This window comes from Podarcis cretensis (assembly GCF_951804945.1).
Source record: "Podarcis cretensis genome assembly, chromosome: 10".
NCBI classification, from domain to species: Eukaryota; Metazoa; Chordata; class Lepidosauria; order Squamata; family Lacertidae; genus Podarcis; species Podarcis cretensis.
In genome coordinates, this window is record NC_137179.1 from 76,916,660 (window position 1) to 76,944,568 (window position 27,909).

General features: G+C 42.0%; 1 protein-coding gene across 4 annotated transcripts; it reads left to right on the plus strand.

Annotated features, from left to right (window-relative positions):
- NUDT5 (nudix hydrolase 5) lies at positions 1-27,668 on the plus strand. 4 transcript variants are annotated; one of them, XR_013843024.1, is made up of 9 exons: positions 1-142; positions 12,848-12,955; positions 16,495-16,562; positions 17,373-17,425; positions 18,325-18,432; positions 20,794-20,889; positions 21,935-22,036; positions 23,456-25,155; positions 27,325-27,668. XR_013843024.1 is itself a non-coding variant. In XM_079993332.1 (9 exons), the coding sequence occupies exons 2-9, from the start codon at positions 12,893-12,895 to the stop codon at positions 27,432-27,434; spliced, it is 654 nt and encodes a 217-aa protein (XP_079849458.1). In that variant the 5' UTR covers positions 6-142; positions 12,769-12,892; the 3' UTR covers positions 27,435-27,668. The 4 variants fall into 4 exon arrangements, 1 of the variants encoding a protein (XP_079849458.1); XM_079993332.1 differs by having other exon boundaries at positions 6-142; positions 12,769-12,955; positions 25,102-25,155; XR_013843025.1 differs by having other exon boundaries at positions 9-142; positions 12,769-12,955.
- Positions 27,669-27,909: the final 241 nt, after the last annotated feature.

The following is a 27,909-nucleotide window of genomic DNA, read 5'->3' on the forward strand; positions in this document are numbered from 1 at the left end:
TCGCGGCGCCGTAGAAGCGGGCAGCTCATTGGTGGAGCCGCCAGGCGCGCCCGGCCGACGTACCGCTCCCCCGGCGCCGCGCGCCAACCAGTCAGAAGCGCGGGATTGGAGGAGGCGCTTCCCCCGCCCGGCGGGCTCTGAGGTGAGAGCGGAGAAGAGCGCGAGGCGCGCGCCAGGCCGACCCCTTGGCGGGGGGCGGGGTGGGGGTGGGCTAGATGACCCTCGAGGCCTCCTTCCCACCCTGCGGTTCTGCCACACGGACTGCAGAGCTGAGTCGCCCCGCCCCTCGCTGCTCCCCGTTGAAAAACGGAAGGTCCCCTCGGCCCCGCGAGCCTCCTTCCCGGGCCTTTGGCCAGGATCCCCTCCAGGCGGCTCTGTCGCGGTTCCCTTTCTGTGGTCTCCTCCTGAGGCACCGAAGGCGCCGGGACTCGAGAGCCGGTCTGGCCTCGCCCCCGGGGGTCGCCGAGGGGCTGCCAGCCCCGCAGATCAGCTCTGAGCGAGGGCCGCCTGTGGGGCTGGAGGACCGGCTAGGCCTCCTTTGGAACGGGCACCACAGGAGGGATGACTCGCTTCCCCTGGAAAATAAATGCTGCAGATGCCCCCAGTGGCTTGCAGGGCAACCTCCTCTAAAGCTATATTGAGAAGGAGCTATTTGCACATCTGGTTGGCACCCATCTGTCTCGAGAGACATTGGAAGAGTGCACCATCGGGGGCAAAGTCAAACCGCTGACCAATTCGGAAGAGACATGCTTTGTTGCAGCTGTGGCAGATGAAGGCATTCACTTGTGCTGCTGCAGATGCACCACAACGTTTCCCCCCTCTGCACTCATAGGAATTACCTGCCTACAATACCATCAAATAAATGCAATTTTTGACAAACATAAAAAAGAACGGATTTGAAAACAAAATTTCAGCACTAGAGAAGGAACTGTTACATTATAAGAATACATTATAAAAAAATGTATAAGTTAATTCTAGTTTGGAATCTTAAGGACGGAGAAATAAAAAAGTAATGATAAAGTGGGCACAAGATTTAGGACACCCCATAGAATTACAAAAATGGGAAGAGTTGTGGAAAAGAAACCTAAAATTTACAGCATGTTACTTAATCAAAGAAAACTTTATGAAAATGCAGTTTAGATGGTATTTAACCCCTACAAAATTGGCTAAAATAAATAAAAGTTACAATAATGTTGGAGATGCAAATCTCATGAAGGAACTTTTCCCCACGTGTGGTGGATGTGCCCAGAATTTTAAAAATTCTGGGACACGGTCTATGAGGAGATGAACAAAATATTAAAATTTACATTTAAGAAAAATCCAGATGCATTCCTACTAGGTATTCTTACATGACATTCCAAATGAAAGAAGAAGAACATTTCTCTATGCAGCAACTGCAGCAAGAGTATTACAGTAATGGCAAAGTATTGGAAGAGCGAGCACATTCCATCTAGAGAGGAATGGCAATTAAAACTCTGCGAGTATTTGGAACTTGTAAAATGACAGAATCAATAAGTCATCAGAAAACGTTAAAAAAGGGTGGGCATGCTTCAACAATTATTTATCAAAACAAGGCACCATATCTAAGATTTGGCTGTGTATGGAATAACTCCGTAAACACCCCTGTAATTTCTGTAACAATAGGGATATATTGTTTCCTCATACCAAGATGACGAGGAAACATTAAACACAGGAAAGATTTTAGTAAGAAAAAATGAACCGTTTTGAGGTGAATGGAAGTCCATAACAAGTAAATACTTAAAGAGATTCAATGCATATGAAAGGTATTTATGAGAAATACTTATACGGGATTGAATCGTATTAAATAGTATCTAACAAAAGATACATCGTGTTATTTTTGTGGGTGGGTGTGGGTATGTGTGTTTGTTTTTGTATTTTGTTTTGTTTTAATTTTTTTAAGAAAATGTGGGCTCTTGTCATTCTTTTAGTTTTGTCTTTTTCTTTTTTTGTTTCCTTTTTTCTTTTCTTGAATATATGTAGAGATGGAAGGGTATTTTTTGGATATTTTTTGATTTTGTTATTTGATTCATATACAGTGGTGCCTCGCAAGACGAAATTAATTCGTTCCGCGAGTTTTTTTGTCTAGCGAATTTTTCGTCTTGCGAAGCACGAAATCCCATAGGAATGCATTGAAAATCAATTAATGTGTTCCTATGGTCAAAAAAAGTCCAAACAAAGCCAAATTTGGTACAAAAAGAGTTTAACTGCTCTTTAAAGTCACACATACTGTAAAGAGCATTTCAAAAATTGAAGGAACAATAAATTAAGTTTCTAAACATGACAGAAAAACATTTAAAAATCAACAAAGTGTACAGTACATTTTCTAAGACTCTGGGGGACCACTCGAAGAAGGTTCCTCTTCCACTCTTTGCTTCTTGCTGAAGAACCTGTCCATGGTCTGCTGCTTCATCCGCCTTTTCAGCACCTCCCTGAAAGGCGACATGACCATCGTATCAAAAGTGTTCGCAAGGTCATGTGCCATGTGCTTGTTAGGGTGGTGCCGCTCTGCAAAAGCCTGCACATCCTTCCACTTCAGGCAAATGTCCCTCAGTTCTTTGGAGGACAGCCGTTCCTCAGTTGCTTCCTCCTCTTCCAGCGAGGCCCACTCCTGCGCAGCCTCTGCCCGCAGTTCGACCAGCTCCTGGGTGGTCAGCTCGTGGTCGTGCTCCTCCACCAGCTCGCAGACGTCCTCCTCTGTGACCTCCAGTCCCATGGTCCTCCCCAAGGCAACAATGTCCTGCACCACTGTTGACTCTGGTGCATCAGAGTCACTTGGTGCCACACAGTCTGGCCACAGGCTGCGCCAAGCGCAATTCAAATTTCTCTGGCTGATCCCGTTCCAGGCCGTGGTGATCATCTTCAAGCAGGTGACGATGTCAAAGTGGTCCTTCCAGAATTCCCGCAGGGCGATGGTGGTGCAATCAGTCACCTCGAAGCCTGAAAAGCTCCTTGGTGTAGAGTTTTTTGAAATTGGCGATGACCTGCTGATCCATCGGCTGGAGCTGTGGCGTGGTGTTAGGCGGCAGGAACATGATGTTGATTAAGCTGAACTCCAACAAGTCCACCTCAAGGCCTTTAGGATGAGCAGGGGCATTGTCCATCAGAAACAAAGCCTTCAGCGGCAGGTCATTGTCCAGCAGGTACTGTTTGACAGCAGGGCCAAAAGCAAGATTGACCCAGTCCACAAACAGCACACGTGTGACCCAAGCCTTACTGTTGGATCGCCACATGACACTCAGCTGCTCCTTGTCGATCTTGTGTCTCTTGAAGGCCCGTGGGTTCTCCGAGTGGTACACCAGCAGGGGCTTGATCTTCAGGTCGCCGCTTGCGTTGGCACAGAAGAGCAGGGTCAGACGGTCCTTCATGGGCTTGTGGCCAGGCAACTTGGCCTCCTCCTGTGTGATGAAAGTCCTTTTGGGCATCCTCTTCCAAAACAGCCCGGTCTCGTCACAGTTGAAGACTTGCTGTGGAATGTAGCCCTCCGTCTTCACAACCTCCAGGAACTCCACTGCAAACTCTTCAGCCGCAGGAACATCAGAACTGGCAGCTTCTCCATGCCTGACCACGCTGTGGATTCCAGATATTGTCTTGAACCGGTCAAACCAACCTCTGCTTGCCTTGAAGACTTCTGGCTCGCCTGAGGTTCCTGGCTGTTCCCGGACGAGGTCTGCATGCAAGGCCTTGGCCTTCTCACAAATGACGGCCTCAGTCACTGTGTCCACTGCACGCTGCTTCTAACCAGATGAGCAGCAACTTCTCGACCTCCTCCAGAACAGCTGGGTGGTTCTTCATGATCCTGGTGACTCCCTTGGCTGCATCAGTCGCCAGGATCTTCTCCCTCATCTTCAGGATGGTCCCGATGGTCGATGGATTCCTCCCGTACTCCCTGGTGAGGTCCGTCACACGCATTCCGCCGTCGTGCTTCCGGATGATCTCCTTCTTCATTTCCAGCGTCACCTTCTCCTTCTTCCTCTTGCCGGCCTCTGCAGCAGCAGTCTTCTTGGGTCCCATGGCAGCACAGCTCCTACCTTCGTAAACTCACACACACACACACAAAAAAAATCAGTGCTGTGCTTCAAATCCAAAAAATTCAAAAGCACCCAGCCACCCACCACACAGAAATTCAAACCCAGAACCAAGTCCTTGAATCCCAAACACCCCAACCCAAAATCCAAAAACCCCCAAAAAAGTTTTAAAAGTTTAACTTACCAAATGGATGCAAAAGAAGTTCTGGAAAAGCTTCAACAATCAATCACCGAAGTCTTCAGAAACCTCAAATGGCTGCAAAAGAAGTTTTGGAAAAGCTTCAAAAATCACCAAAGTCTTCAAAAACCTCAACTGTTCCCCCAGCCACCCACCCACCACACAGAAATTGCAAACCCCTCCCCAACTGTTGCAAACCCCTCCCCAACTGTTCCCCCAGCCCCTCCCCAACTGTTGCAAACCCCTCCCCAACTGCTCCCCCAGCCACTCCCCAACTGCTGCAAACCCCTCCCCAACTGTTCCCTAAACCACCCAGCACACAGAAATTTAAACCCAATTTTTTTTAAAAAAACAACATGGCCCAATGGTCACAGAGAAACAGAAAAATGCAGAAAAAACCCCCACAAGCTCCCAGATTCCTGCAAACCCCTCCCCAACTGTTCCTCCAGCCAACCAGCACACGGTGCCTACTGGCAATGGCGGATTCCCTCTAACCGGAGGGAGAAGCTCCGTAGAAATCGGGTCCACCGCTGCAGCGAAGCGGAGGACCCTTAAAAAACCCGCACGCGGGAGAAGCCTGGGGCCGTGGGACTCAGTGGGCACGCGGAGCGCACCCCGAACTGTCAAAGGAGCTCTGTAAAGAGCTCCGGAGCGGAGCGGGGTTGCGCTGTGCTGGGAGTCGATCGCTACTTCTACAGAGTGAAGCTGCATAGCAGTTGCCGGAGAGCGCTGACCTTTTTCCTGTGAACATCAAATTGAAACATCTACCCGTGAGTAAGACTGGGGGAACTTTGAAAGGATCAAAGGAAAGGACTTAAAGAACTAGCAACTTGACTTTGACTTTGACACTTTGATCCCTGGATTTTGATCTTGAATTTGAACCTGAAATCGGCAAAGTTTAAACAGGAAGCCTGCTTTGCCGACTTGTAGACAGCTTAAAAGCAAGGGACAATGGAGCTGGGAACCACAGAATTTGAACTTTTATAAAGAGCTAAATCTCATTGCCTGACAGAAGAACCCCCCCCCAAAAAAGCGGAAAGTTGGGGGTTTTGAACCTACCACTCAATCCTTGACTTCGGTCTGCCTTAAGCATCTGAAAGGTCACTTTGAATGCACCGTTTTATGACATTGTAACTATTACAGTAGACCTCTGCAAAAGATTGGTAACTTTTTGGGACTATCTGAGCTTGCAACTGTTGCTATTTGTGTAACATTATTATACCTATGAAGATACTGTTTTATAGTTGTCATCCATGAAACATTTTGCTACTCTGCTCCCCTAGAGGTATCTTGTGTTATAGCTGGGGATTTTCCACTGCAGCTGCCTTTTTATCATTGCTGAGAAACAATCCTGGGAGCTGTGAGAACTGTGTAAGTGACCTTGACTTCTTGCGGCGCAGGAATGGACCAAGACAAACCACAAGATAAGGCACAGGAGAAGGCGCAAGAGAAAGCTATAAAATATAAAACTAGACAACAGCAGCAATTGTTGACACAGCAACAACAACATTACAGAAGACCATCTTTAACAGGCCTTTCTGCCCCACAAGTCACAGAAAGAGAAGAAGCTAAAGGACCAGGACCAGCAGGATCAGATTCTGCAACATTGGACAAGATTATCTCTGCTCTACAAAATTTGTCAACCAAGATAGACTTAAATACCTCAACTATTAAACACCTTGGAAAAAAGTGAATGATGTGGGGCAGAAAGTGAACTCTAATACCCAGGCAATTGACAGGCTACTGCAGGAATCCAAGGAGACTAAACAGACAGCAGAGGAAGCGAAAGAGAGGATCTTGGCGGTAGAGGAAAAAATACCGCCAATTAATAGAAAACTGGATGACTACAAGGCACAATTTTCTTTGATTGAACTTAAGGAAAAGCAGGCCAACTTGAGAATAAGAGCAGTCCCGGAAACAGAGGAAGGAGAATTAATAGAGTTCCTTACATTGGAATTTGAGACTTCCTGGGGTCTGGACCCTGAAGAAATTAAGATAGTGAGTGCTTTTCGACTGGGAAGGGTCAGAAGGAAGAACAAGGCGAGGGACTGCTTGATTTCGTTAAGATCAAAAGAAGAAAGAGATAAAATACTGAGCCTACATTACCAGAAAGCACTTGAGATTGGAAGTGAGAGAATTGAAATTTTTAAAGATATCCCAAAATACCTACTAGATCTTAGAACCAACTACAGTGATTTGGTCGACCTACTAAGAAAGAACAACATCCTCTTCAGGTGGGAATTCCCGCAAGGCCTCTCGTTTACATTCAAAGGAAAGAAAATTAAGATAAGATCAAAGGAAGATAAAGTGAGTTTCCTGAAAGATTTTGGTGAAGAACTACGAAGGGAGGCAAGAACAAAAGATTTGGAGGCACTAGGATTGGGACCACCTGACTTGGACAGGCACCCCCTGGGTTTGGACCGGCCAGAGAAAGAGACACAACCATCAGAGGAAGAACAACTTTTAGGAGCAGTCGGAGGAACGTCATAATAACTACAACATGTCTCTGCAGATGTTAACTTGGAATATTCGGGGTCTAAATTCCCCTAGCAAGAGGAAGAGAATTTTTCACATGTTAAAAAAGGAACAATTGGACTTGATTTGTTTACAAGAAACACATATAACCAGACTCCACAGGAAATTATTGATAAATAAGAGATTAGGCCAAGAATTTATCTCATCGGACAAAGTTAAAAAAAGAGGAGTAGTGATATATGCAAAAGAGAAATTGACACCAAAATTTTTGTTTAAAGATGAACATGGACGATTCATTGCAATTGAAATACAATTATATGGAGAAAAAGTTTTAATAATTGGAGTCTATGCACCTAATGAGGGAAAATCAGACTTTTATAAAAAACTGCATGAGACGTTGCTCGATTATATGGACCAAAACATCATTTTGATGGGAGATATGAATGGAGTTGTGTCAACAAACATGGACAAATCTGAAAGACAGGTAGTTACAAAAGATGGAAGGCTACCAAAGACTTTCTTTGAATTGACAGACAATATGGACTTGATTGACATTTGGAGAACTAAAAACCCCCTAGGTAGAGAGGGGACCTTCTTCTCTGAAGCCAATATGACATGGACAAGAATTGACCAAATCTGGATTACAAGAGGGATGGCACCTAAGATACGGAAAGTGGAAATCTGCCCAAAAGCTTGCTCCGACCATAATCCTGTGAAAATGGACATGAAATTAACACCGATTGGTTCCTTTAGATGGAGAATGAATGACACCTTATTTAGAGACTGTGAAATTATTAAGAAGGCCCAAAAAACTATGAAAGATTACTTTGAAATAAACCTGAAGACAACTGTAGAAAAAAGAATAATCTGGGACGCGAGTAAGGCGGTCATGAGAGGTTTTTTGATCCAACAAAATACCTTAAAGAGGAGACTTCAAGAAGAAAGAAAAGGAAAGATTTTGGAGAAAATTGGAGATGGAGAGAAGAGACTAAGGACTAAACCAAAGTCACAGGAGATCCTGCGAGAAATCAAATTATATCAGGCACAATATTTGAAATTGGTTAATCAGGACATAGAATGGAAGATTAAACAAATGAGACAAAGAACTTTTGAATCAGCTAATAAGTGTGGAAAGCTGCTAGCATGGCAGCTGAAGAAAAGACAAAAACTAAACACTGTGACAAATCTTGAAGTAAATGGAAGGAATGTACAAAACCCACAGGAGATTAAAGACTGTTTCCAGAGATATTTTAAACAATTGTACGCACAAGGGCCACAGAATGAGGCCAGGATTGACGAATTTTTAGAAACAAATGGATTACAAAATATTTCACAAGAGAACAAACTAATATTGAATGGAAAAATTTCTGAACAGGAGGTTGAAGGTGCCATTAAGAATCTGCAACTTGGCAAGTCTCCAGGCCCAGACGGGCTTTCCTCCAAATATTATAAAGTGATGAAAGACTATTTAATTCAACCATTAATGGAGGTCTGCAACGAAATTATGGAGGGGAAAAGAGCGCCGGAGTCGTGGAAAGATGCTTATATCACTCTTATACCGAAAAATGAAGTGGAAAAGACACAGCTTAAGAACTACCGCCCCATATCCCTACTTAACGTGGATTACAAAATTTTTGCAGACATATTAGCTAAAAGATTAAAAAAAGTTTTGGCAGGAATTATACATAAAGATGAAGAAGGCTTTCTCCCAGGTAGACATATGTCAAATAACACAAGGAACTTAATTGATATTTTGGAAAAATTACAAGTTAATATCAATACAAAAGCAGTATTGATATTTATAGATGCTGAGAAAGCCTTTGATAACATCTCTTGGAGTTTTATGAAGAAAAATCTGCAAGGGATGGGGGTGGGAGAAAGGTTTGGAAACGGTATAGGGGCGATCTACTTGGAACAAAAGGCAAAGTTAATTGTGAACAATGCGGTTACAGAAGAAGTTAAGATAGAGAAAGGGACACGACAAGGCTGCCCAATCTCCCCTCTACTTTTTATTTCAGTCCTGGAGATATTGCTGAATATGATTAGAAGGGACCAACAGATTCAGGGTATACAGGTAGGAGTGAAACATTATAAATTAAAAGCCTATGCAGATGACCTAGTTTTGACATTACAGGAGCCAATCCCTAGTACTAGAAGAGCTTTGGAACTAATACAAGAGTTTGGTCAGGTGGCAGGGTTTAAACTTAATAAATTAAAAACTATGGTTTTAGAGAAGAATTTAACACAAATGGAGAAAGACAGGTTTCAGAGAGAAACAGGTTTAACAGTAGTGAAAAAAACAAAATACCTAGGGGTGAACATGACTTCAAAGAATGTTAACTTATTTAAAGATAATTATGAAAAATGTTGGTCTGAAGTGAAAAAAGATCTTGAGATATGGACAAATTTAAAGTTATCCTTACTGGGTAGAATAGCAGTCATCAAAATGAATGTATTGCCAAGACTATTGTTTTTGTTTCAATTGTTACAGATAATTGACAAGATGGACTGTTTCAAGAAGTGGCAAAAAGAAATTTCTAGATTTGTCTGGCAGGGCAAAAAGCCCAGGATTAAATACAAAATTCTTACTGATGTGAAAGAGAGAGGGGGGTTTGCCCTGCCGGACTTCAAACTATATTATGAGGCGGCAGCTTTTTGCTGGCTGAAGGAATGGCTACTTCTTGAGAACACAGACATTCTTGATCTGGAAGGATATGATAATGCTTTCGGATGGCATGCATATTTGTGGTATGGTAAGGATAAAGTACAAAGGTCGTTCAGAAACCATATTGTCAGAAAAGCGTTGTTTAATGTCTGGGTCAGATATAAAGATCTTCTGAAGAATAAAACCCCAAGGTGGCTTTCCCCAATGGAGGCTAAGGCCTTGAAAAAACTTAACATGGAAACTAATTGGCCAAAATACTGGGAAATTCTGGAGCAAGAGGGAGATAAATTGAAATTGCAGAGCTATGAGAAAATTAAAGATAAGGTGCGTGATTGGTTACATTATTTTCAAGTAAGAGAGGCCTATAATTTGGACAGGAAAATTGGCTTCCAGGTGGAAAAATCGAAGCTAGAAACAGAATTGTTAGAACCCAGTGTCAAGGTATGTATAACTTGCTGCTGAAATGGAATACTGAGGATGAAACGGTTAAATCCGCTACGATAAAATGGGCACAAGACATTGGTCATAACATCATGTTCACTGACTGGGAACGGTTGTGGACCACCGGTTTGAAATTTACGGCATGCAGTGCCATAAGAGAGAATATTATGAAAATGATTTACAGGTGGTACATGACCCCAGTCAAGTGAGCAAAAATCTATCATTTGCCTGATAATAAATGTTGGAAATGTAAAGAAACGGAAGGAACTTTCTTTCACCTTTGGTGGGCCTGCCCGAGGATTAAGGCTTTCTGGGAAATGATATATAATGAACTGAAAAAAGTATTTAAATATACTTTTCTAAAGAAACCAGAGGCCTTTCTCCTGGGTATGGTTGGCCAATTGGTGTCAAAGAAGGATAGAACGTTTTTTATGTATGCTACAGCAGCAGCAAGAATACTCATCGCAAAACACTGGAAGACACAAGATCTACCCACCCTGGAAGAGTGGCAGATACAAGTAATAGACTATATGGAACTGGCAGAAATGACCGGCAGAATCCGAGATCAAGGAGAAGAGTTGGTGGAAGAAGATTGGAAGAAGTTTAAAGTTTATCTACAAAATTACTGTAAAATTTATGAGTGCTAAGGGCAGTGTAAATGAAATGATGAGGTTCTAGCGATTAAGATAAGTAAGAGTACAAAGGGAAAGATAAAGGATGAAAATGAATATGAATGAGCTTGCTGAAAAAACTTTTAAAGTGGAATACAAGAAGGGAAGGTGGGAGGAAGTAAGGAAAATAAGGTTTGGAAGATTATTAAAATGAACCAGAGTTTTCTTTTTAATTTTTTAGTGTTTGTTGTTTTTTTACCTTTTGTAAAACTTAATAAATATTATTTAAAAAAAACAAACAAACAAACTCAGAATTTTTTTTAAAAAAAACCAACATGGCCCAATGGTCACAGAGAAACAGAAAAATACAGGAAAAACCCCCACAAGCTCCCAGACTCCTGCAAAAACCTCCCCAACTGTTCCCCCAGCCACCCAGCACACAGAAATTCAAACTCAGAATTTTTTTTTAAAAGAAAAACAACATTGCCCAATGGTCACAGGCTCACACCCTATTCATATCTTAAATGTGTCCTTAAAACAGGATTTGTGAGGAAAGAGACAATGGGGAGGTTTCCCACTTTGACCTTGCAGAGAAATCATTTGCTCAGTTTGGGAATCAAAATGGTTCCAGGTCGGTCTTCCTGTGCTGATCTATGTACGTGCTTGGTTGGTACACTTATGAGCATTACCATATATCTAAGACCTCAACATTCCTATCACACCCATTTTTAAAAAAATCTAATTTAAACATATCATATATTTGATGATACTATAACCAATCCTTAATTTGGCTCCTTACTTCTTCCATTGGTTTCAATCAAGGTTCACTCCCTGTAAATTCCAACAGATCTCTATGTAGCCCATTGTCTGTTTATGTTAATTCCCTTAATTGTGATTGCTTCAGTGGGGGAGTACTGTTATTGCAGCTTTAATACCTGTTTAATAACTGCATTCAGAATTTCCCTGATGCTTTGGGACTGTAAAAATATGCAGGAATTCACTTTGTTTGTTCTAGGTCATTACACTGTAGGCTACAGTACAAAGGGGCACTCTGTGTCTTACATTTTAAAGTTGCAACTAATTTTGTGAGGGGCTTCTAAAATTTCAGTACTGTATAAAGCAACCCCACTTGTTTTCAGAGAGGTTTCACTCATATTAATTTAATTCTTTACTTTCTTTTATCTTTATCTCACAATTTTTCATAAAATTCACTTAATTTTGGTGCTTAAATTGATACTCCAGTACCAGTTGGCATATATTATTATGGTTGTTGCGATCAGAAATCATATTTAAAAATTATGTCATGGTGCAATACCATGTTCTCATGCTTGAATCTCTTCAGCTATGTTGGTTGTTTATATTCTTTCAACTACTGTATATGATACTTTTGACAGTATCAAAGTCATCTTGCTACCGTAATTTGTACCCATTAATCATCATAATATAAGTAACAAAGTAGTCAGGTACTTCAAAAGTATAGAATTAATCCTCAGTGAGGGGTGGGGCAATCTGTAAATAACAGCTTTGCATTGCCCAGGTAGGTTTTTAAAATACCAGTTTTTCCAATGCTAGATTATAAATTTATTAAACTCTCTCAATATCTTCTTTTTGGTAATGTGAACAATTTAATTTTATTTGTTGCTGCTTTAGTTTTTTTGCTTTAATTTGCTATGCTAGTTTATATGTTTTATATTATTATTATTATTATTATTATTATTATTCTTTTTGTTTCTCATTACACTGTGATCTGCCCTGGCAGCATCAGGCTGCATGCACATCATACGTTTAAAGCACATGGCTGTTTCCTAATAATCCTGGGGACTGTAATTTACTCCTGACAGAGCTATGATTCCCAACACACACTTAATAAACTATAGTGCCCAGGATTCTTTGGGGACAAGTAATGTGCTTTAAATGTATGGTATGCACACAACCTTAATTTATGTCAAATTAGATAAATTAGGTAAATCATAGGACATTTAGTATTGGAAGAGAGAGCTACAATTAAAAGAATCTTAAATTTAAACAATTAATTGGTTAAATCTGCATAGTTATATTAAATTTAGAATATATGTCCTGCTACTTTAGGGAGCACATTTTAAAACAAGCAATTAAAAGGTTTTTAAAGTATTGCTCAGTTGCTAGAATAAATATTGCAATCCTCATTTTTAATCTTAATTGTGACCTGGATTGTCTTCTCATCTGGTTTGGATACTGAGGCAACATCCTGTTGATCTTATGTTTCATTGAGATGAAGGCAGACTCTTTCACCAATGAATAACCAGTCTCTAGTTAGCCAGTATGTTACTTGTCTGATCTGGAGTCTACATTTTGTGTTTATATTTGCTGCAGGGTTGACTTGTTAATTTAGAATGAAAAGAATGAATGGTCTGACTTGATCCTGAGGGCAAATATTGACTCTGGTTTGTAGTTAGGTGGACTTTGTGCTTGAGGTGACAGACCAAAATCACTGAAAATGGAAAAGGAAGCATCTGCTGAAGCTCGGAAAACCACCCAAGAATCTATAGTTAAAGAAGAGGTATGCAATGTTTGTTTGCTTTTTGGCATGTTATTTTGAAGTAACTTAGTTATTGTGATCAAATACTGGGCTTAGTATTGCATAATATTGTATGCAAATGCTATGTATCCTACTGTGATAATGGGAAAGCAGCGCCTCTATATGACTTAGCAAGACCATTTCCTATCATCCAGAGATCTTGCAATTCCAACCTTTTGTCAGGATAGCTGTTTTGCTTTGGGAGGTTATTCTGTCTAGGTACCAAAAGTTTGGAAGCTGTTATGAGATGAGTTAGAAATAAGAAAGCATATGCATCAAAGTCCTTATAGTGTATGTCTGCACTGCAGTTATAAACATAACCACATTTAATCAATCAATTCAAATTTTTAATTTTCTTTTATACTTATATTCCGTTATTCACCAAATGGTTCAAGGGTGGGTTACAAACATAGGGAACAAGTTGTACTGAACACAGCCCAGCTTGCTTTTGAGCAAACATGCATCACACTGTCCCATTGAAATTAATGGCAATCTAATGCTCTTCAACATGACCTTAATTGCTCTGAAGTGAGTTGTGTGTTGGTAATCAAATTTCTGTTGATTCTCAAGAATCAAGAGCAGGGTTCATGGAGTTCCTCACGTAACATCCACCTGACTTCTTGATGTGTCTAGTAAGATGGGACTGCCTCAGTGTGCAGAAATCCGGTGTCCATTAGAGGGACTTGTTAATAATCTGTAATATTTTTCATGCTTAGCTTCCTCTTAATTGATCTTCTTGACCTCTTGCTTGCCTGGTGCATTTTTGCCACTTCAGTCCCGCTACATTTGATGGCCCACGTAATGTCCAGTTTACCTACCTCTTTCCGCCTATCAATCACATGCCTGTGGGTTGCTGTGAGTAGTTGGGGTAATGATTTAAGTTTGTGTCACAACAGTGTAGGGGGTCACAATAAATCTCTCTCTAGTCCTTCGTATCTTTTGTGTAACGTTGTGTAACATTTCAAACAATTGCTCAGTCATTACAGGTCTGGTGTGAGTGTGTCAAGTGTGACCATGGCAGAAGAGGAATTTTATGTTTTTTCTCCCACTTAATGATTAAGTTGTTGTTATTTACTACATTCTAGGCAACAGTTCTCTGGAGAGTCCACAGATCTAAACCATTTTAAAATAAACTTAATTTCCACAAAACCTGATTTCTGAGTTCAGCATAGTCTCCTGTTACTTATGAAATCAGCTCAGTAGCTCTTTTCTCATGGTGTTGCTTATATGCCTTTCATTTGTACCTCTGAATGTACCTATAACCACAGTTATTGATACTTAACCGTACAGTCATAGGTATGTTTACCTGGAATTTAGTCCTAGTACATTCAGTGGGACTTACTCCCAGGTAAGTGTGCATAGGATTGTAGCCCTGAGCTCCTACTCACTTGCCTTTTCCTGTTGCCTCTCCTTTTGATTCCTGCTGTTCCTTGTTATTGTTGTCTTCTTTTCTCTTTTTTTTCCTTCCTAACTGCAGTGTCTCATTCTAAAGTCATGAAGGATTGCTGTGGCTCAATGGCTTCCTTCCATTCCACACCTGCTCTGTCAATAGATAAAGCATTAGTGTGATGTCCTTGGGGTCCTACAATAAAGCCCTGGCTTCTATGGGTCACTGGGTAAGCCAAAGTAACTAGGTGTCTAGTAACTCAGGTTCACACTCACCATAAAATTATCCAAAATACACTTCTGTCAACACCCACTGAAGTGCAGAATAGTAGGACTTTCATAGAATCATAGAATCATAGAATCATAGAGTTGGAAGAGACCACAAGGGCCATCGAGTCCAACCCCCTGCCAAGCAGGAAACACCTGACATATGGTTTCCTAAGTATGTTCATCTGTGCAGATAAAAGCAAGAACATGAGGTGGAATTCAACCAAACCACAATTCATCAAGTATTTGAACCAACTATTGTATTTATCTAGAAAAGTCATTCGGTGGAAGGGGTAGCCAACTTGATGGCCACCTGATATTGTTGGACTACAACTCCTATCAACCCTACCCAGCATGGCCAGTGTTGAGGGGTGATGGGAACTGTAGTTCAGCATCTACAGGCCATCATGCTGGTGAACTCTACAATAAATAGGAAATAATGTTTCTGCCTAATGCACCGACCCAACATATCAGACTCCCTGCTCCACTATCAGCCTTTGTTCCAGGTTCTTTTCACCTGACTCCTCCAACTGTCATTCTTAACTAACACTCCTTATTTGCCACTCACCTTGATTCTACCCACCATTCTGTCTCACTCTTCACTTCTCTTCTCCCACACATTCTTCTAATAGGACTAGTACTAAAATTCTTCTCTCTGACAAGAATGTAAGAACCACCTTGCTGGATCAGACTGAAATCCAGCTCATCCAGCACTGTTTGCCAACAACTAGAGATAAGTGAAAGCTCACAAAGGTGGTGGCCATTTGTTCATTGAGTGTGGTGTGCAATAAGCAAAAAACAAAATTAAAATAATTTGGGCATCTTGAAAGGACTGCTGCTGTTTAGGTCACACAGATCCAGTGTTTCAGTCTCATCACAGTGTGAATTAAGAGCAGAGTACTCTTGAATTTGGTTTCATACCATTCTGCCTTTGTTGGGCAACCTTTGCTTTGAGAGAAAATGCAAGTCCATTTCACCATTTCATAGTGTAGTGGTGGGTGACCTGTGGCCCTCCAGATGCTGTTGGAATCCAACTACCATCAGCCTCAGCTAGCACAGCCAGTGGACAGGAATGGTGGGTGCTGTAATGCAGCAGAATCTGCAAGGTCAGAGGTTTCCTATCCCTGCCATAGTAAGCAATTCTGTATTTGGTTCACTTGAGGATTTTTCCCTTGCCTTTGATTGAAATTCTAGTACTCTCTGTAGAAAATGACCATGTTGTAAAAAGAACAGTGCCAAATTATTCCATATATTGTTGATTCAGGCCGTTTTAAAAAATGCCCTCAATAGTTAATGTTCGTAAAGATTGCTTCCTGTTCAGGGCATATGATCCTTTTCCAAGAGCACATGAGAAAATTATAGAGGGCTCCCTTTACTTTGAACTTGCACAAATCTCTGTTTTCACAGCAAATAGTTCTTCATTCATTCATTCATAATGCATTCATAATGCATTCATAATGCAAATACTTTGGTAATGCCTACCATTTTGGAAATGGCAAAACAGCAAAACTATTGTCTTCCTTCATCTATGAGTAAAATCCTGCCATTACTGAACTGAAAGAGAATGCTGATGATGACTTCAGTTTTCCATATTAGCTGTAACCACAGTGGAGGCAGTTTTCATAGTTGTTCCAAATCATCATCTTTGTGGTGAAAATAAAGGGGTCGTAGTAGATAGGTCGATAAAGATGGTCAACCCAGTTCGCAGCAGTTTTGGAAAAGCTTGAATTCTGCTTGCTACTTTTCCATGGGCATCTGATTGGCCACTGTGAAAACAGGCTGCTAGACTTAGATGGGCCATTAGCCGGACCCAGCAGGCTTTTCTTAAGTTTTTAAAATGTTTTAAGTGATTTTTTTCCCCCCTCAAGACGATTGCAGAAAGAAAATGGGTGAAGCTTGAGCAGACAACTTACATTGACCCTGAAGGTCAAACAAGGTAATAATTTTTACCTGTTAGCTGTTTTCTAAACCATGGGGGTTTTAAATAGTGTTCTAAGGTAAAGGGACCCATGACTATTAGGTCCAGTCGCGAAAAGTAAAAGTAAAAGTAATCTACTTGAGAATCTTGTCTTTCATTAAAAAGAAAGAAAGTTTCTCATCTATTTGCATAAGTTTTCCTGAAAGTTTTTAGCAATGCCTAATGTATATTGGAAGTTCCTAGCTGAGAGTTGGGTGGCCCCCCTTTGTGAGACAAGGATTAAGATCTACTTTTGAGAGAGGGATTTGTCTTTTCTTTGCTCTTTTTATTTAGATTTGTTTTTTATTGTATGATGACAAAGTTTCATTAAAAATTATGGGGGGGGGGAGGGAGAGAAAGTAAGAGCCGAGGTTGCTCAATATTTCTAGTGCTCAGAGGTCAGGACTTGTGATCTGGAGCTTCTTCCTGTGACTAGTGAAAGCAGAATGAACTATGCAACACTGGGAAGAAATGCTGCATCGATTGGGCAAAAAAGAGGTCACATTTGTTTGCATAATTTATTCCAGCTGCAGAATTCTGCTTTGATTATTATTTTTTAACATTTTAACATTTTATTTAGCATATACTCAGCCTTGATTATGCTTTGAGAGATTTTTGTCATGAAGGAAAAAATTTCTCTGTGACATCAGCAAGAACTCCGTTCTTGAAGTGCCTTAGGATGTAGAGTGAGGTATTATAACAGTAATAATGATTAACATCTCATTTTGGGAACCAACATGTTTACATTGACATCTATCTTCTTCCCATCTCCTCCTTTCTATTTAATAGAGTATGGGAATCTGTGAAGCGTACTACCAGAAAAGAGGGGGTTTCTGCTGATGGTGAGCAAGTCTTTACATTGACAAACACAAAACACCTGTTACTTCACTGGCTGCTGAGAGTCTCCTAATGTTAGATAAGCTGGGGACATACATGAGAGAACACCAATATATATGGAAATATTGATTGTTGAGATTATTGGTCCTTCACCAAATTTCAGGCAAGCATTTTATCGTCGTTGAAATTTATAATAATTATAATGATGGTTTCCATTTTCATTCAGTAGCTAGTGGTTCATAATAGTGGCTGTATGTGTGAACAGGCCCCCAGGCATGCCCTCAAAGCTAAGTGACCTGCCAGTCTTCCCTTCCCCACCTTTTATCATCAGAGCATGGAAAGGAAGATGCAAAACAGTGTGGTCTAGTACCCGCTTGGATACTTGTGGATAGTAGGCCACAGCAGCACTGTTAAGATGGTTTGAAAAAGGAGCCATATGAATTTCCTAAACTAATGTTTGTTTCCAGTTGTGTTCTGGAGAATCCTGGTGTTCATTAAAAGCTTCTTCAGGGCTATAATCAGGAATGGCAGACTGGCTTCTCTGATGGACAGCTTGCCACCTATTCCAATCTTCCCCTATGATTGGCAGCTGCAGTGGAGTGTTGGATGGTTATCTTCTCCATTCACCTATGTGGATGGTATGACCCAACAGTCAAACCAAGCACCTTATGTGAACTGAGGATATGCCCTAAATCATCTTCCAGAATCCTCTGCAACATTCAGGGCTTCCAAGTAGATACTGAAATTGTTCCCTCAAGGGAGAAAGTGTGAAAACCATTACTCTGAAACTGATAACATGGGCACAACCATCAAGTACACTGCATGAGATACCTTGAGTGAGTTACTGATCTTTGTCTGTTTCAGTGCAGCCATGTTTTTGCAAGTTCCTTCTCTGTATTGGCAGGTGTTGCTGTTATTCCAGTGTTGCAAAGAACTCTTCACTATGACTGTGTTGTCCTAGTGAAGCAATTTAGGCCTCCCATGGGAAACTACTGCTTGGAATTCCCTGCAGGTAGGTGGTTCACCTCAGCTTCCTTGTTAATTTTAAGGTAAGGCTGTTGCCATTGTGAGAGAGGCACTAGCTGTTTCTTGGGATGCTTATATGTTTGGAAATAGGCCACAAATCCTGTGTTGCAAACGCCTTAGGATAAATTCTTTCAGTGGTATTGCACCCTGGACATATCTGCACATTACTATTTCTGATTTTATCAGAATTAATGCCTTGTAACTAGGAATGGAGGAGAACTTTATTTGGTGTGCCCTTTTAAGTGAGCAGGCCTATTTTACACCTTCCTGACTAAGACATAGATTAGAACACAATTATCCTTTTGATCTTGCACTTCTCTGAACTTTGCAATACATTTTTTTTTTTGTTGGGGGGGGAATCAATGTGTAAAAATGTGTATTTTAGGATAAAGTGCATTCAGAAAGGGATTCATTGAGGAAAAATACATTTAAATATGTTCTTATAAACAAGTTTTTTAAAAAAAGAAAATCAGAGATGAATGTGGAAAGTGGATGGAAGACACTTACAAATGAACCCATGTCAAATTGATAGGGACAGAAATGGGCTGTGCATGTAAGAAGAGCCAGACTAGGAAGTAATTGCTTAAAACAGTTGAGAGCAGCAAGGAATGTTGAGAGGGAAGGTCAGCTTTCAGTTGCCTCCCCTTCACACTTCTTTTTGGCAAACAGGCCAAGTATTGTGTAAGATACATGCATTTGTCCTACAGATCTAGTCTGGTATGGAGCCTCAGGATTCTAAACATGCCCCCAAAGTCTGTACTCTTCACAACTTGTGTGCCCCATCCTGTGAAGAATCGTGCTAGTATTATTATGAGGAGATTGACTTTTTAATGCATATGTATAATGCATATAGGGACGCGGGTGGCGCTGTGGGTTAAACCACAGAGCCTAGGACTTGCTGATCCGAAGGTCGGCGGTTTGAATCCCCGTGACGGTGTGAGCTCCCGTTGCTCAGTCCCTGCTCCTGCCCACCTAGCAGTTCGAAAGCACGTCAAAGTGCAAGTACTGTATTTTTCTCTCTATAACACGCAGATTTTTTCTCCTAAAAAGGAAGGGGAGATGTCTGTGCGTGTTATTGAGCGAATGTGTGGTCCCTGGAGTCGAAAAATCAGGCAAAAATCAAATTGCGGGTCATGGAGAAGGGAAACCTGAAAAGAGGAAGTTGCTGCTTTCCTGCATTCTGCCTCAGGGTCTTACTGCCCACCTGCTTGTGTTTCGTTGCTGTGTTTGCTCAAACGGAACAAAGAGCAGGCAAATCCCCTCCCCTCCAGGCAAGCAGAGGGAAAGCAGAGTGTCCTTCCTTCTAATTCCTCTCCGGTGCAGGCAGCCAGAAAACATGCAGGGGGGAGGGGGAGAGAGAGGGGGGGGCTGGCTTGGGTGGGAGGGAGGAAACTTTTGCCTTTCTTTCCTCCCTCTCCTGCATTCTTAGCCAGCTGCTTCTCTGCACACCCCTCTCGTGCTCCTTGTCCCTTCTGTGTTTTTCCTTCCCTCCCCACTTAAAATGTAGTTACAAAGCATGGATCCACATGGATCCTCAGGATCTTTGCATTGGGTCACCCCAAATTCACCATCAGATCACATAGCATGTCCATGGCTACAGCCTGCACCAAAAAAATCACGCACCCACTGTTGCCTGGGGCCACAACATGGTTACAAAGCACAGATCCACAGGGATTCTCATGATTTTTGCATTGGGTCACCCCAAATTCACCATCAGATCACATGTCTGTGGCCACAGCATGAAGCACAAAAATGATACATCCACTGTTTCATTCAGAATTTCCCCCCCTTGTTTTCCTCCTCTAAAAACGATGTGCGTGTTATGGTCAGGTGCGTGTTACAGAGCGAAAAATACGGTAGATAAATAGGTACCGCTCCGGCAGGAAGGTAAATGGCATTTCCGTGCGCTGCTCTGGTTTGCCAGAAGCGGCTTAGTCATGCTGGCCACATGACCCGGAAGCTGTACGCTGGCTCCCTCGGCCAATAAAGCGAGATAAGCGCCGCAATCCCAGAGTCGGTCATGACTGGACCTAATGGTCAGGGGTCCCTTTACCTTTACCTATAATGCATTTTAATAATTAAAGTAGTGATAGGGAGAACCTGTGGGCCTCTAGATGTTGTATGCCAGCTCTCATCATCCCTGATCGTCAGTCACTTTGGCTGGGGCATATGGGAGTTGTAACAAAATTTCGAGGGCGCCAGATTCCCCATCCATGAATTAGAACATTTATCTTGCCACTAAGTCTTGTGCTTTCTTCCTAGCCATGCCAATGTCGTCACCCCCCCCCAAAAAAAAAGGCCATTTACCATTGCTGATCTTAGTTACAATTCAACCTTTACATCACAGGTCTAATTGATAGCAATGAAACCCCAGAAAGTGCTGCTTTACGTGAGCTGGAGGAAGAAACAGGATACAAAGGGGAGATCCTTGAATGCTCTCCAGGTAACTTCTGTATTTTGTCTTGACTATTTGGATGGAAAATGTTGATGCATGTCCTTTTATGGAGCACTTTGGAATGCTCAAAGGGCTTGCAGTTGGAAATATCAAACATAACTGCCATACCATAAATGCTGTCTAATTATTTTCTAATAAATGCATGCTGGAACATTTCACCAGTGCAAAGAGGCATGCCCTAGCAAACTCTGGGCATACCTATGAAGGTGCTGATGTAACTGGTCAGAACACTTGCAACATTTGGGGCTTTTCAGCTGAGAAAAAGGGAGAAGGGAGGGACATGAGGAACCCTATGTGGGGAAAGTGGATAGGGAGAAAGTTTATTCCCCCCTCCTCTCATACCAGAGCCCAGGATCATTCAATAAAACTAAGTGGTTAGAAGCTCAGGACAGATGAAATGAAGTACTTTCCCCAAACTGAGCCCATCTAGGAGAAGGAAAACTGATCCTAAACCTCTGCTGCCTTGCAGGATATTTTGGGGAGAAGAAAGGGCTAAGGTGTAAATCCTACACAAATTTGGAGCAGAGTCCCTAAGATGGTTGGATGGTGCCTTGTCTGCCTCCTCCTGGCAACTCCTGCAGCCAAGCTGGTGCCAAATGTCTTGCTCCGCTTTCCTTGGAACCACATCAGTGAGGCTGAGATGGGAGTCTTGTTATCTGGGCAGCCCAGGGCCTCCAGACACACAGCCCAGGCTTGCTCCCCAGAGAGGTCACTTGAGTGCTGCTAATGTAGCGGTTTGCCTACCCCCAGAGGCACACACATTGTCTCTCAAGACAGATGGATCCCACCAACAACTGGTTATTGTAAAATGCTTGGCTATCTAGTTTCTGAATTCCACGTATTTCTCTGGCTTGCTGGAACTAGAGGATCTGAGTGTATGCACAGTGGCCCCTAGTCTTCGGTGGCATATTAGAGTTGTTTATCTAGTTCTTAATTAGGAGCAGATTCTGTGATATTCCTTCTGTGTCTTTGAAAACAAATGTGTATTTATTAGCATGTCAGACAAATAACTGAAGAATGATGCTTTCTGTAGCTTTGTGCTTGGATCCTGGATTGACTAACTGTGCATCACACATTGCAACAGTCACCATTAATGGAGATATTCCTGCCAATCTGAAGCCCAAACAAAAACCAGGTGAGTCCACCACTTGATATAATCTTATCTTATTCTTGTATCGAAACATTTTCAGTGCCCTATTTGAAACACCCTGTATTTATACACATATGTTCAAAGTGAAATTTCTGTTCATGTTGGTGTCTTTCTGCAAGGAGCCAAACATAAATCCTCAATATAAGAGTTGTCAATGTTATACCTAATAGCCAGAAAGCAGGAGTCATTGTGTGCTTTACGGGAAATACTGTAGTAGCATTTTTGTGGACTGTCCTATTTACAGGATGCAAGTGAGGCTTCACTTTAAAAGCATATATAGTATGATTAACACATTTTTATAAAGGATCTCCAGGCTCTGCAGACTGAAGTTGTGCCCTTCAGAGTTCCTCCACTGCTTGGCACAGTGGTACCTCGGGTTAAGAACTTAATTCGTTCTGGAGGTCCGTTCTTAACCTGAAACTGTTCTTAACCTGAGGTACCACTCTAGCTAATGGGGCCTCCCGCTGCTGCCGCGTCACCACCACCTGATTTCTGTTCTCATTCTGAAGCAAAGTTCTTAACCCGAGGTACTATTTCAGGGAAAGCAGAGTCTGTAACCTGAAGCGTCTGTAACCCGAGGTACCACTGTACAGAAATACAGATAAGAAACAAAGTAGCATGGTAGCTCTTAAACTGTCTGGGAGCTGCATAAGCCTAAATTCAAGAAGGTGCAATAGATATTAAGAGTCTGCCTCCCCCTTAGTCTCACCCCCCTCTTTTAGCTGCATGGGAAGAAGGGTTCAGTATGTGGGGATCCAGGGCAGGGGGCTTCCTTGGTCTGAGGGAAGCAGCTACAGTTTATCTGGTAGGAAGCTGTGGAGATTGAAGAGTGGAGCCTTCGGGGGCAGAAGTGGAGGCATCTTGGGTGTTCTGAGCCAGGGGAATGTTAATATAAGTAAATGTGGTGGCAGGCATTGTGGCAAGGCTGTTTAGGAAGAGGCGAAACTGAAGGGTTGAGCTGTGTGGGGTTGCTAGAGACAGAAAAGTGTCCAAGTGTCCTGGAGCATTTAGAGAGACAATTCAGATAAGTGGGTTTAGGCTTAAGAAGTAGAGCAGCACTGGAGCCACACCAAGAAGCCTTGCTCATGATGTCATGCATGCTGAGTACCACTTCCCACCCTCCACGTGTGCAGCACAAACACCTGCACGTAGGGAGCCTTTGCACATGTTTGCACTGTATATGCAGGCACCAGGGACTGTACCATGCAACAGCAGGACTACTGGATCCAACCCTGATCCTGTGCTGCTCCATCAGGAGCATTAGCAGCTATATAGGACTATGTTTCAATAATATTGTGGATAAATTGTTCAGCAAGGAAGTCTGATATCAGAGTGAAAAACAGAAGTATCTAGAGTCACAAACCTTAATTCCCATTGTGTTTATGCTTTGTTTTGTATATGCAGAGGAAGGAGGTACGTTGTCTGCTTAAGTTCACTATGGCTGGCATCACAGATAAGTATGCTAGATACTTCTGAATATTCCAGTGTAGTTTTGGCTCAATAAAGCCCTTTTGTCTTTTAAGTTCAATAGCTATTTCTTTCTGGGTCACCCTAACTTTTTTCAGTAACACATTGAGTAGTATAGAATTTTAAAAATGTAGACTTCACTGGTGTATTAAAAGAAGTTAATCCCATTTAGCATGATCTGCAGGAAAGGGATCCAAAATCAATTTCCTTAAAAAGAAAAGTTGGGAACAATGGGTTGGATCCAAAAAACTGAGTGGAAAGAAAGCAAGACACTAGCACTGTTCTCCAAATGGGTTGACACAGCCTGAGTAGTCGACCCAAACTTTTGCACCGCTGCTCTTCTTGTCTGTGATGTCACACTGAGCTTTGGAGACACCTAGGAGAGTTGATGGGGTTGTACAGACAAGCCCTTGCCTCTTTTTCACTCTGCGGTGGCAGGGGAGGACATGGGTTTGACTGTTACACAAAGCTCAGTGTATAGATCTTTGGCTTTGTAGAGTATGGAGGAATCTCCCAGACTTTACACTGCTTTAGGGAAGGCTTGAAAAGCACCGATATCTTTTCCAGAGAAATTACCCACTGTCTCCTAGTGTGGATGAAGAGGTGATCTTGCTATTACCACTTCTGAGGTGACAGATATATTTGCGTAATTCCACTTGTGTAAGAGTTCATTACACACTGCTATAAGTTCTCATGCTTCCATTTGTGCAAGTTTTTTGGATTTACCTTCACTTTTATTGCATAACCCTGAAGGTAGAGGTGCAAAATAGCCCTTTTGTTGTTAAGTTGCTTTGAGACTTTTTTATGAAGTGACTAAGAAATAATAATAGTAATCATGATGATGATGATGTTATTGTTATTCTGTAAGTGGGAGACACATTCCATGAGCAGAAGGACTTTTATTTGGATCCAGTCCCATACTTCATGCAACTAAGTTTTGAACTAGGGAAGAGATGAGGAAACCTGTGACCCTCCAATTATTATTGGACTACAGTGCATACCAGCCCACATGGCCAATGGTCAGGGATGATGGGAGATGTAGTCTGATAACACCTAGAGGGCCACAGGTCCACCCCTCAGAACTAAAGTTTCCATTATTTCTAGGATAGTGTTTTCGCAGGTAAAAATCAACAGACCTCAACTGCAATGTTGTGATTTCCTTTTAACCGAGGAGTCAGAAACTGGTGACGCCTCTGACTAATCTAGTCCTCCAAATCCTAATTCATGTGCACCATAGAATAACTGCCTTCAATATTGGCAATAGAACACCTCTTTCTGATTCCTGGTGACCCAAACACTTGCCACTGTCTACCTCTGCCCACCATTACTCAACACTAGGGGGAGTAAGCAGTTTTTTGCAGAAACAGCTGGCCTTGGGTGGAGGAGCGAAGTACTGTGAATAGGAGGCATAGTCATGTCAGCATAACATGAATGGGGCTGGTTGTAGCTCACTGGCTTTCCTTATAAATTTCAGTATATGTGAAACTCATCTTATTTTCAGCTTTAGACTAAAAGGGGAGTCACCTTGTGGAATAGAGTAGAAATTATGTAATGCGTAATTTTCTTTCTTTCCCCTCCCTCAGAATTTGTAGAAGTTGTTACACTACCAAAGAATGATTTATTGCAGAGAATTGAGGGTAAGTACCATCACTGAAGAAAAGATTCATGAAAATTGAAATGGTGGCAGAGTTTGCAAAGTCAGGGCCTTTTAAAAGGATTTTCTGAGAATGAAGCATATTTTTCTTGAATGCCAGGGAAGATTCCCAATAGGAGACCTATTTCACTACCTGGCATCAGTCTTCTGAGCAGGAATGCTTAGCTACACCTACATATTACCCTCCAAAATACCACAGCAAACCGTTATTTCATTCATACATCCTTGAAAACTTGTGAAGTAGATGGTTGAGGCAGGATTTCATGTCCCTGTGGAACCGCACCTATTAGCTGCATCACTGGCAAGAAGAAGAGACCTGCTTGTGAGCACAGCAAAACTGAAGGGGGGGAAGAAGCAAGACGGACAGGAACAAATACAATACATAAAATATACAATATGGGGGGGGGTCAAAAGGAGAAGAGTGGAGGAGGTAACTGAAAACCCTGAGAGGTAAAAAAAGACTGTATGTGAGTGGTTTAGTCATTGGCCGTATTTTTTAAAAAGAGGCCTGAGTTTAAAAAGGAATTTTAAGCATTAGATCAAGTGTTTTGCAAAGGGCTGTTCTCTCCTGTGTTTCCCTCTGCTGTTTTTCCTCCAAACCACTATAGTTCCTTTAAAAAAGAAACAACCTCAAGGATTTTAGAGCCAAACTGCATCATCAATAGAATGATATGGCTGAACTCTTGAGGTTGCGGGTGGGATGTCTGGCTGCTCTGCCAGCTTTAAAACAAAACAGCAAAGTCTTCCTGCGTCTGGAACAGGGGTGGGAAACCTTTTGGCTTGAGAGCCACATTTCTTTTTGGGCAACCTCACAAAAGAGGGTGATGAAATGACTGTGAATGTTACCATTGTACTGCAGGCTGGATTCTACACACGCTCTTCTCTGACCTCCAGCCAGGCAAGCAAGAGTTGGTACTGGAGGTCAAGGATTTTCCAAATTCATGATGGAGGGGATGCATCCCAAAGGCCAGCTAGGGAGGCCTGGAGGTCAGCATTTGATTCTCACTGCAGGCCTGAGATTCCTCGTCCCTGATATGGAAAATCGGGGGAAGGCATGGTGGAATTTTTAAAATCTAGGGTGCAATCAGACTTGGTTTTCCTTCTTCTGCAGCATTAAGAGGTACAGCCCAAGAGCTGTATTACGCTGTTCTGCCTTATAACGGGGGGGGGGGGGAGTGTGCACTCTCCTCTGTATCACTGTTCTAGTGGTCATCTTACTCAGTTTTATATGACTTTAAGACCAAACATCTTGGTAAAATTTAAGTACAATTGTACCTTGGAAGTCGATCGGAATTTGTTCCAGAAGTCTGTTCGACTTCCAAAATGTTTGGAAAGCAAAGCACGGCTCCTGCAGCCAATCAGAATCTGTAGAAGCCCCGTCGGACTTTAGGCTTCCAAAAATAGTTTGCAGACTGGGACAGTCACTTCCAGGTTTGTGGCGTTCGGGAGCCAAAATGTTCGAGACTAGTACGACTATGGTAATATTCTCCTGACAATTTAAGATCACACAATTCAGAGAGAGTTGATTATTTATTGTTGTTGTTGATTGAACTTGGTGAGAACCACCCAGAAAACTTTGTTGATTAGGCAGTTGGTTGGACAGCATGGCCTTGGTTACCAAATCCTGGCTCTGAGTGCAGGGTGGCACACAGTTGTTGTCGTTATGTCCTGACTGCTCCGTGTGTGGTCTGCCAGGGGGTGTGGGAAGCAATGGCCAAGGCTGCTCCACTCACTTTCTGGCAGACCACCCATGAGAAGAGCATATGATTATTTTTGCAGATTTACTTTTTCGCAACTACCACATTGCAGAAGGTGCACGTAAAACCAAGTTGAACTCAGATACAGTAGTTTCAACAATGTTAAGTGCATACAATGCAAAGTTTTGTGGCCTGAAAGCAGAGTGTACAAAAATTAGCTCAGTCAGTACAGCCTAAGACGTGATCTCAGGGTCTTGGGTTTGAAGCCCCAAATGGGGCAGAAGATTCTGGCATTGTAGGAACCCTTGTGCTTCCGTCCAACTCTACGATTCTATTCTTTTATTCTAACAATACACGTTTCCTCAACATATGTGTGACTTGCGTTCTTTGGAACATTGGGATTAAACCAGTCTTGCTTATACTACTTTAACAAAATATTTATCTATTTTTTCCAGAGCTGGTGTCAGAGGAGCACATGATAGTTGATGCAAAAGTATATGCTTATGCCTTGGCACTGAGGCACGCAACAGATCAGCCATTCCAAGTGCCATTTATGAAATTCTAAGACTGCTTAGTTGTTTGGAAGGATGTTCCTGTATTGAGCTAAGGCAGCATTTCTTTCCTGTGACAGTCAACAAGCTGAATGAAACAGTAAGCTTTTTCTAAAAAAAGAGAGGACAGTTTATAGCAGTCTAACTGGCCTGTTTGTTGAAAAGAAAGAAACAATTTCACTTAATTCAATTTCTGTATCCAATTAACTGGAGATTTCCTGAGAAAAATAAATCTCTTACTGCCTTCTAACAGGGTATTGTTCTTCTTCTATTGTCTTAGAAATTCTGAGCCCTGAAATTAGTGTGAGCAGAAAGACTAGCTTTGTGAGGGGCTGGAATCTGGCTTATTTGTAAATCAGGTATTACTTGTTTTTTCTCCCTAAGCCAAGGGCCTTAGATGGAAATAGGAAAACAATGTACAGTAGATTGCAGGGCCTGCAAGGAAGCTAAGGTTCAAACATGCACTTATCCTAGGTCTGACAGGGTAAC

What these genes read in the sequence shown, in the direction of transcription:
- NUDT5 (XM_079993332.1), top strand. Translation starts at nt 12,893, where the DNA reads ATGGAAAAGGAAGCATCTGCTGAAGCTCGGAAAACCACCCAAGAATCT. An exon ending in GACCCTGAAGGTCAAACAAG is followed by an intron (nt 16,563 to 17,372) that starts GTAATAATTTTT and finishes TCTATTTAATAG; the next exon opens with AGTATGGGAATCTGTGAAGC. An exon ending in GATCCTTGAATGCTCTCCAG is followed by an intron (nt 20,890 to 21,934) that starts GTAACTTCTGTA and finishes TGCTTTCTGTAG; the next exon opens with CTTTGTGCTTGGATCCTGGA.